This window comes from Oryzias melastigma, linkage group LG18 (assembly GCF_002922805.2).
Source record: "Oryzias melastigma strain HK-1 linkage group LG18, ASM292280v2, whole genome shotgun sequence".
Classification (NCBI taxonomy): Eukaryota; Metazoa; Chordata; class Actinopteri; order Beloniformes; family Adrianichthyidae; genus Oryzias; species Oryzias melastigma.
In genome coordinates, this window is record NC_050529.1 from 6,148,405 (window position 1) to 6,159,446 (window position 11,042).

At 38.0% G+C, this 11,042-nt stretch overlaps 1 protein-coding gene across 1 annotated transcript in view; it reads right to left on the minus strand.

Annotated features, from left to right (window-relative positions):
* exoc6b (exocyst complex component 6B) overlaps positions 1-11,042 on the minus strand; it is a gene marked incomplete in the record, with an annotated part of 114,387 nt that overhangs the window by 24,592 nt on the left and 78,753 nt on the right. The window contains 2 exon segments of the mRNA XM_024287366.2: positions 6,377-6,450; positions 10,534-10,675. Coding sequence (XP_024143134.1) covers positions 6,377-6,450; positions 10,534-10,675 — 216 coding nt within the window.

An 11,042-nucleotide genomic window follows, 5' to 3' on the forward strand; every position in this document is an offset into this window, starting at 1 on the left:
TGGAATAAAATAGGTAAAAAATACACCAAGTCTGACAGAAAAAGCAATCGAGATTCCAGATTGGGTAAATAAAAGGGATAAAGTGGCTGAATAAAAAGGACAAGGGAACAGAAAAAGAAATTCTGGACCAAATCAATGATAAATAAGGAGTATAGTGTTCCCTCATCGATTCACGTTTATTATTATATAAAGAAAATACCACTTTTAGCGACTTATTTTTTAAAATATTCTTCGCATTTTTATTACTCTGATTATTTTTCAATATTTTAGCTTCTACTTTGACAGTTATGGGTTTAAAGGAAGATCGATATGAGATTTTAATGGTTCCTAGATTACACATAGTGAACAAATAAAGTTTAAAGCAGCTGAAGATATTTTACGACGAATGAAGATAAACTTTATTCACAAAAATTATGGAAAATTGGGAAAAAAATAAAATAATATATATATATATTTTATTGGACGTCCACTTCAGCCTCATACAGACCACTCTGACATTAAACTGGTCTATGTTCTTAAAACAGTCAGGGATCACAGTTGGACAGAAGACACGGTACAGCCAATCAGCGCGCAGAACACAATATGTCACCAAAAAAAAGGGGAAAAAAAAGGGAAAATGGCACATAAAAAACTAGCAAAATAGTCAAATAGAACTGTGATGTAGCCAGGGAATATTGTACCGAATAATGGGAGGAAAAAAAAACAAGAGTCTAATTTAAAGACGAGAAACCAAAGAGTCACATTTCATCAACTGTAACTCTCAGAGACGATCGGACAACAACTCGGTGAACGTCATTTGTCTGTGTGGAACAAGTGGGCCAAAGGTGGTGGAATGCACGGCTGGCGTGGAGGTGGGGGGGTTGTTGGAAGGGTTTTGTTGGGGGGACGCCACACCGCAACACACATACACACACATGCAGCGCAGGGCCAGCCAAAGGTTCACAGCAACCGCCGACTTCTGCACCGTCTAAATATAGACGCCCTGATAAGATCAGCGGAGAAGCAGCCAGAAGTGCGAACGCTCGCCGTTATTACGGAGGGAACGGGAGAAGTCTGCTGACAGGCGGTGGCGCTGGAATGTGACTGCGGGTTGTTAATGATAGAAAAACCCACTGATTTGATAATATAGAAAAAGTGACCAAAAACGACGGTCAAAAATCAGAAGCTGCTTTGAAATGGAGACTAAAAAAAACTTGATGGCGCCATCAATTTGAGAATGGGACCGAGTGTGATGTCATCTATAGAAAATGACTTCTGGCTACAACTAAATGCAGTCGCCATTTCTTCACAATGCGGATATCAATGTGTAGTAACCAGATGATTGGTCCGAGTTGGTCCAGGTCAGGGGTGTCAAATGTACGGCCCACGGGTCGTATCTGGCCCGCTAGATGGTTTAATCCAGCCCAGCTATAAAAAGAAAAAATGTAAGGATGTTAAAGAAAAAAGCGAGATTTTAGCCGATTCCTGAGGCGAGTTATGGTTCTGTAAAGAATTAACTGCAATGCACAATTCTACCACTAGGGGAAGCAAAGGAAACACAAGACCGGCATAACAAGAGATCAATAATAGAATTTGTGGGTAAAAGTAACTTGTATCTGAGACACGGTTGCAGTGATTAATGTTGTGATCATTAAATAAAATGAATTTGACCATTTTATTACAATGAAAGTCATATTAACATTTTTCTTAGTTAAAAAAACAAAGGTATAAATAGCTCTGATATAGTCTATGGATATATCGTGATTCATATCGTATTGTGAGACACGTATCGTATCGCCAGACTCTACTATCTATAGCAACCACTCTCAGCAATCCGGAGTGAGCTTGTTGGAAGTCCACACTATTACTTCTTGAAACCAGGCTACAGGAAATCAGTCAAACGTTTTGAGCATTGACTTGAGACCATCTACTTAAATGGTTAAATCGGATTGGTCAATTTCTAACTTGCTCTATTGATAAAATATCATGATAAATTCATTCTCTCTTGATGAGATTTTGGCGTCTTGGAGCCAGCGGCTACTTCCCGGGTAACCCTTGTGCTATCCTAGGTATATTGACGTTGGGAGTGGGGTCATCTGGACCCCCCCAAGACAGGACACTGATTTTTTTTTTTTTTTCCTCCATGATTTTTGATTGTCACTGGTGTCCATTCAAGACATAAAATCCTGTCCACCTTCATCCATATTTGTCATGGGATGGAGAACACTTTAATGTTAGGGTAGGGTCATCTGGACCCTATAAGATAGCACAAGGCTTAAAATGCCAGTGGGGGAGGGGTTACTCGGTCAGCAGCCTTAATACAACCTTTTGTGGCAATCGGTGAACTCAAATGACTTCTGGAACCGTCACAGAGACTTCAGGTACTTTGGTCTACATTTGGTCAAAATTTTTGGCATTTCCCTCCAAGTCTAAAGATTAAATCATAGCTTGAAAATTACTTTTTTAAATGGTGAAAAGTCTTGTCATTGTTGAGAAAAGTTTGAGTGTGTGTTTTAAAACGCAGTGAAAAGTCACCACATTTTTCTGCGTGAGCTGCCATTGGCTCCACTATTTTCCAATTGACCCCAACGACCCCAACATTTATCTTCTTCTCAGTGACAGACCTGAGTAGGAACGCAGAACTTTGTACCTTTGAGTTGCAAAAAAAAAAAAATGACTTCTGAAACACAAAACAGAAAAATACTAAAACAATTTCAGTTTTTTTTGACTCCATACACTGTAGTAAAAAAAAAAAAAGAAGTCAAAATTAGCACAAAAAAATATATCCAAAAATAAGGAAAGGTTTTACGCAGTGTACAGAATTTTCAAAATAAAACGTAAAAACACCAAAAGACCCGTTAACCTGTAATGTCTTTCATGTAGTCGTTTCAACTGCTATTATGTTGTTTCAGGTTTTCCACACAGTTTTTGCATTTCAAATGCTAAATATCAAGTGTTGCACTTTTACTTGTTTGTAAAAATTAATATACATGTTTCGCAAAAAAAACATTAACAGAAAAAAAAAATTTCACATGAGGTAAAAATCCAGTCGGTTTGTCCTAAAACCTTCAGTAACTTTTGCCGATTTAAATAATCTCAAACATTTTGCAAAGCTTTGTAATTTTAAACAAACAAAAGAAGCAATTTTTTTGCAAAAAATAAAAATATTCAACCATATAGCGTTTAAAGTGACCAGATCCTATTTTCTGTATTTATAAAACTCCTAAAAAATTATTTTAACCTTTTTTGAAGAATAAAAGTAAAAAAAAAACACAATTTTTGGCAATTTTCTTGTATTTTCAAACAAAATCCATAAATTTCTCGAAACAGCTTTTGATTAAAAACACTGATTTTGAGTAAAGTGATCTGTTGATGCATTTTAATGCCCAACTTTGCTGTCATCTTGTGTTTTTATGGTTTATTGTAACTTATTTATATTTTTATCTGAAATGTTTTAACATCTTAGCTGATGTTTTTTATTGTTTTTGGAACTTTTAAAGTACAATGAACTTTTAAAAGTGATACACTGAGGGTTATTAGAGTATAAATGTTAACTTCAAAGGCTGTACCTGTGAATTTGGGCTTTTTATGAGCTAAAAAAATATTGACTTTATAAAAAAAACCTTGTAGTGTCGCAAATTCTACAATTTTCAATACAAACCTTGTCGTGAATTGCAAATTTTTTTTATTTTGTTTCTCTAAAACCATAAGATCGCAGAGGAAACTGATCAATAAAGAAGCAAAATAAAGCTTTTTTTTTTTTTAAATGTAGCAAATTTCCTCTTTGGACGGCAAAAATCTTGGAAAAATAAGAAAAACAATTGAAAAAAACCTGAAAAATGATGAAATACAATTTGATCTTGAGCATTATATAGAAATAAAAAGGTCATAAAGTCAGATTTTGAACCAAATATCTACAGATCTCTAAATGAATTATTAGTTTGAAACGGTTGAGTTTGTGGTTCTACGAAGTCGCAGCAGCGACACGCATCTCGTCCCAGATCACATGATGAAGCCGTTTTCCTCCCGACATGAAACGCATTCCTTGTGTGTGTGCGTCCGAGCGTGCACGCTACGGTGTGTGTCCTCGGGGGAACTGGCGTCTCGGCCCTGTCCCAGGACCCCAGAACCTTCCCGAACGACCGGGACCGGGCGCGCAACAAAACGCGCCCGTCAGCGGTGATTTATCGCCCCATTCACCGCCGGCGCGATCGGGCGAAAGCGCACGTCCGCTCGGAAAAGGTGAAGGATCCGCTTCATCCGGGAGGAATGCGGCGCTTTGGTCTGATCGGAACGATCCCCAAAAACAATGGAGGAGGAACAAAGGAGTGATGGAGTCCAGGGATTTTGATGGGCCAAAGAAAGACGGGAGCAGGGGGAGGACGGAGGCGAGGGAAGATGCAGGAGGAGGCGGGAGTAAACATGGATGCCGGATGAATGCAATTTTTCCTTTTCTCCTTCTCCCCGTGGTTCTCCTCCTCCGAGCGAAAGAACAAGAGGCACTGCATCATCCCGACAGGCGGAGAAAGAGAAGAGAAGGAGCGAGAAAGAGGGATTGTGACGGAGGGATAAAGGGCTATCCGTCTCTGTCTGTCACCTCATTCATCGTCCCCTGCTCCGTCCTGCCGGCCCATCCGTCATCCGCTGTCACGCACTTTCACACACATCAAAGGCTCTCCGCCCTGCTTCACACATTCACCGCCGCCGCGCACGCCGCTTTCCGGCTGGCTTTCACAGCGACCGACGACGGCAGCGGCGGCCAGAAAGCCTCGGAAACGGCGCGCCGGTCTCTCCGCTCAGATTCACACGAAGCGTCCAAACTCCCAACACTTCCTACGCTCGCCCACGCCGTCTGAGCCGGGCGCCAACCGGACAGAAGCAAATGGTCAAACACTCGGGAAGGGGAACAGCCATAAAAGACGTCCCAGAATGAGAAGTATCGGTTCTGATCCCAGCTCAAATATTTCATGACCCGATGGATTCATGAAAGAAACTCAGAAATTCCCATCGGTTCCGGAAAAGAAGCTAAAATTTTTGAATGACGCAAAATACAGCAAAATAATTGTAAAATTATAATTTAAATCAAGTTTTTTTTAATGTAGAAAAAAACATTTTAAAAGCTGAAACCCAACTTTAACAGCTGAGTCTTTTATTCATGATTGCTCACCTTTAAAGCAAAATTAGAAAAAAAATTGACGATAAAACCAACAAAAAAAGTTTCATTATGGCTCATAAGAAGAACTAGTTTGATTAAATAAGATTTTTTTAAATAAAATGTATTATTATCATTACAATTACTTCTCGTTTCTTTTCACCGTTTATTAAAAATTAAAAAGCTTTTATTTTGAAATACTACTATGGTCAAAAATGTTGCTAATTTTTGGTAAAAATTCAATACCAGTAATTTAAACGTAACAAAATTAGTCTCCTGTTTGAATTGCATAATCTAGAAAGTGTTCTAAAGAAATCTTTAACTTCATTCTAACATTTTATTTTGAAGCTTTATCCTTTAGAATTCTCAACGTTTTAAGAATTTGTTAAATTTAACAAATATGTAAAAGCAAGGGCTAAAAAGAAAGCTTTTTTAAATGTATAAATTAAATCATTACAACGTCGGTTTATTAAAAATGAAGCTGAGTCTTTAATTATTGATTGCTCACCGTTAAAACAAAATCAAAAAAAAAATCAGTGTTAAAAAAAACAACAAAAACTTTCACTATGAGTCATTAGACGAAAACGTTTAATGAAATGGACCTTAATTTTTTCCATAAGATTATTTTTTTTATAATCGTTTCTTCCTTTATTTTGATCATTTATTAAAAGCTAAAAAGCTTTTATTTTGAAAAAGTACTATTGTCAAAAATGTTTCTAATTTTCGATAAAAATTAAAAAACAATAATTTAAACATAACAAAATTCGTTTGGCATTTGAATCGGACAATCTAGAAAGAGTTCTAATGAAATCTTTAACTTCATTCTAACATTTTATTTTGAAAAATTACAATCGCCAAAATTTTGCTAATTTTTGGTGAAAATTCAAAATCAACAATTCAAATGTAACAAAATTAGTTTTGCGTTTCAATCGTATAATCTTAAAAGAAATCTTTAACTTAGTTTTAACATTTTATTTTGAAGTTTTTTGTGGCTTTTAAGAATTAGACGTTTGTTAAGTTGAAGACATTCGTAGGAGGGACGGCTAACATCGACATGGGAGTGAAAGCAGCAACAATCAAAGGAAAACAGACCCGAAGGAAAGATGACGGATCGGTAGGATGGAGAGGAAGACGACAAGGCGGCGTTGGTGGTGGGGGGGGGTGAAAGGAGAGATAGCGGAAAAAAAAAAAAAATGAAAACAGTAAAAAGAAGGAGAGAGGACCAGGAAGGAGACAAAGACCTACTTGTCTCAAGTCACTGAAGGCCAGAAGCAACGTGTCACCCTGGAAGCCTGCGACCGGGCCGGCTCTGGCAAAACCTGTGGGAAAATACAAACCCGCCCCCCCCACACACTCACAGTCCACCCCCGGAGAGAGGGAAGACAGGAGGAGGAGGAGGAGGAGAAAAAAACAAGAGGGTGAAAAACAGAATAATAAAAGACCTGGTTGGATTCGCTATGCATCGGTATAGATTGGCAGACAAATGACAGCCGGTGGGGGAGGGGGGAGGAGCGCGGCGAGCGGGTGGGGGGTTAGAGTCATGTCGGCGGGTTTTGTTGGAAAAGACGTGTGGGAGATGCTCTGCGTGTGAAAGAAGGACGTGGAGAAGCAAAGGTTTGTAACTTTTTGTTCACGGGGACGACGGTCGCTGGTAAAAACTCGAGGGGGGGAGGGGGGGTGCGGCGGGGTCGTATGAAGTGTGAACCGGAGTTCTCTGTAAACGAGCCAAATGGCATTCTGGGAGAAGAGAGAAGCTAATCCCTTCCACCTCAGGACAGAAGCGCGGGGCCGTACACGCCGTGGCGCTCATTACACGCCTGCCATCTTTAGCGTTCGGCGGCGAAAAACACGCCGTGCCGAGAAACTCCGACATCAAGTAACCTTTACTTTGTGTTTGATCTGCCAGTTTGACGAAAACAACCGTCTGTGTGAGAGTTAAGGCAAAGGAGGTCGCAACAGATTATTCTTTAGTTCTCACGTCGATACAATAACTTATACTAGAACTATTTGTGATTATAGGTACTGTATTTTCCAGAGTATAAGTCGCAGTTTTATTCGTAGTTTAACCAGGGGTGAGACTTATACTCAGGAGCGACTTATTTGTGTTTTTTTAAAGACATAAATAGGCTAACATATGTTATTTTCCCAGTAAACATCAGCTGTCCTTTAGCAGTTGTTTCCTCTAACAACCACTAGGGGTTGCTGCATCTGAGTATAAGTATTTGCTACAGACACAAGCAGAAGAAGAAGTGTCGTCCAAAACAAACATGGAAGAGAACCTGATTGTTTGATATTTTTCTTATACAGATCAAAAGATTAGTATAATTGTGTTTGCTTATATATATTTTTTTAGCTACGTTGGCGGACTTTTCTCCCAAAAGTGCGACTTATATGTGGTTTTCTGCTTCTTGATTAGACGTCTTTTGTTCTTGCGACTTATACTCCGGTAAATACAGTAGTTGTTATAAAGTCCAGAAATGCGATGGGGGCGACCGTTTACGCAGTAATTCTAACGGATTCTAAAGCGGATAGACGAGCCGATCCTAACCTTAAGTGGTGCATATCTGCACAAAGCGGCTTTTCTTTACGTACCAGAACAAAGATCTGAAGGACATACTCCAGTCCTGCTGCCGTAATGTTCTGAATCAACGATACCTCTGCTCTTATGTGAGTCATAGTACCAAACAACGTCATGCTATTGGACCCTGGTGGGACGGGACGGCTCACCTGGTAAAACGCTGGAGATGGAGTTTGGTGATTGGCGGCTATCAAGATTAATCACTGTAAAACAAGTTGACCCTTTCATACTAGCGGTTTAGCTTCTCAACTGTTTTCGCAATTCCAACAGATTCTTATTCTTGACATACTACAATAACTCGTCAATGAACAAGTTACGACCTGTGTTATTTTTAAAACTAAGTTCGTTAAAAATGTATAGTTTTAATAGTTTTGCTGATTTTCAGTAAAAATTAAAAATTAATAATTTAAAAATCTAGACAGTGTTCTAAAGAAATCTTAAAATCTCTAAACTTAATTTTGACAGTTAATTTTTAAGTCCTATCCTTAGAATTCTGGACAAGATACGTATTAGTCCAAAGTATGTCAACAATAGAGTTCGTTAAACTATCTTGACTCATCTACGCAATTAACGCAATTTTAATAGACTGTTCTACTCCTCACGCTAGTATTGACGCAAAGCAGCTTTTCTCTGCTTTGGAATCCGTTGGAACTCAGTTCATTGCGTAAACACTTGACAAGTTACGGTAGTACAAAGTATATAAACGATGGAGTTCTTCAAACTATCGTAACTCTTTGACAATATATGCAATTAACGCAATTCCAACAAAATCTGACAGAGAAAAGCAGCTTTGCACTGTTCTATTCTTTATGATAGTATTTTCTCTGTTTTAAAATCTGTAGGAACTTCCGTCACAGGGTAAAAACTTGATGTATTATGCTAGTACAAGGTACGTCAATGATAGAGTTGTTCAAACTATCATAACTGCTTTTCTCGGCTTGAACGATTGAAGAATGATGGTAAGTCCAAGAATATCGGTGCTAAAGCTCGGGTGTCAAAGGTTAAAAGTATGTCATGATCAGATTCATTGGTGGATCGATAATCTCAATTTTGAAGTCGTTGTTCGCTGTATGTTTCATAGATTTCAAAGTCTGGTTTTATCCAACTTCTTGAGTCTTCTCAGATCTAAGTAGGTCTTCCTGTCTGGTAGATTTCTTTGAACAGATCTAGGAGTATGGACTTTTCAGTTGTGTCTTCGTGAAACTGCGACCAGATGGAGAAAGTGGATGATAAACGTATAAACTTTCAAACAAGGGTTCTGGAATAAAAAGTATGGTTTTTGATCTACTGTTGTGTAAGTTTGTGCAATATTAATCATGATATGACACATTCACTCATCTACAGTGATACAGTAACGTGAAATATTTGATAAAATATTGTAACTAATGGAGAACAATGTGCTGTTCTTTCAGGTTTTGGACAATTTTAATTTTGAAGAATTTTTTAAGGTGGAATTTTAAATTAGTTTTCTATAGATTACTTAGAATGAAGGATGATCAATATTAAAGTCTAGATTTCCATCTTTTCAAACCTTAGTTACTGTATTTTTTGTGTTTAGGGAAAATATTACTTTTAAAAATATTTTATTTGCTTATTTAGTCTGTTTGACCAATTTTATTTAATTATTTTCCCTGTTTTTTGCAATTATTGTTAAAATTGAGCATTTTCCTCTTATTTTTCACAAAATTTCACTTTTTTCAAATAACTTTAAAACTTTATTTAATTTCATTTTAAAATGCTTCCACCACAACCCCCCCCCCGTTCAGTTCGATTTCTCCACACATCGTTTTTCCTCTTTTCTCCTGACATTTCCTCCTTCCTTGTAAGTGTTTTTCTTCTTATTAAATACAGCTCCTTCTTCATTTAATCCAATTTTCCTCCCGTCTCAAAGTTCCTTTCATCCCAATCTGCCCCATCCTATTATTTTACCCCTGAGTTTATGCCCCCCTTGCCCTCCCGCTCGCAGGTTTACTGCTTTTCTTCAGTGCACTCAAGCGGTTTTGGTTTCATTTTAAGTGAAATTTGTACACAAATTTAGTAAAAAAAAAAATGTCAAAAAGGAAAACATTTAGACTTTATTTTAATCTTTTGACTTTTCTGCAATAAAATCTAACAATTTATAACTTTTTGATGGTTTTTACCACTTTTAACGCTTTTTTTAACCTTGAATCTAAATGTGTTTTTCTGTTTCATTATTTAATCTTCACTGTAAATAAAATGTAAATTTGAGTATTTACTACCTCCCTACCTTCTGCTTCCGTACTGTATCTCTAACCCGGTTCTTTCCTCAGTTTGCTCCACCCAAGTCCCTCTGCAGCCTCCTAATCCCTCCCCAGCGCTGCACGCATGTCACCGCGCATCACGCCTCAAACGCACGCAGTGTGACTCCCGCCATGACTCTAAGAACCTTGATCATGTAAAGTAAAAAAAAGAAGAGCCAGCCACGCTCTTTCATGTGTCCCGCTCCGTCAGGCAGAACCTGGTCCTTCAAAGTCTTAGAACTCAAGCAGATGCAGGAGGGAAGGGGGGCGGATGAACGGATAAAGGAAAAACAACATCAAGCTTGAAATCTTTAAAGAAATAAAAGACTCTTTCGATTGTGGCATTGGTTGTTCCATAGCGCCCCCTGTGTTTATTCGAGTAATAGCTCTCTTTAAGCTAAATCTGAACCGAAATTAAAGGTGGAAAATGTTTACGATTCTGTGAATATATGTGGAAGAAAGTGAGAAAGAATTAAGGGGTTAAAGGAAACGAGAAATAACAAAAACCGATGGGGGGAAAACAAATCCTTTAAGATTGAAGTCTTTCTATCGTCCGTACTCACTCTCACACTCCTTGACGTCGGCGTTGAGTTGGTGCAGCGCTCCGATGGAGATCTGCCGGACCTCCGGGTTGAGCAGGAGCTCCATCAGAGAGGTGGAGATGTGCTTACAGGCCGACATGCAGGCCGTCTGCGCAACTTTACCCTGAAAAGACAGAAAACTTCAGATTCCAAACTTTACATCAAAAAGCAAAAAAGTTCAGTTCAACACAAACACAAGAATCTCATAGTATACCATAGTAAACGCAAAGAAATGTAAAAAATGTAACTATAAATCTGTGGAAAAACTACAAAACAAATGATATATATATATATATGTATATATATACTGATAAATCTCCTATAATTTTGCAATAACAAGAAATCGCTAGAAATAAAAATCAGAAAAAATGAGATTAAATAAACGTAAGTATAAAGTGCAAACCAAATACTAACTAGAAAAATTGCATTACCTCCGATAATGCATGTGTGAATGCATTGTCGCGTTGTGTAAAGTTGTGTTAAATTTGTGT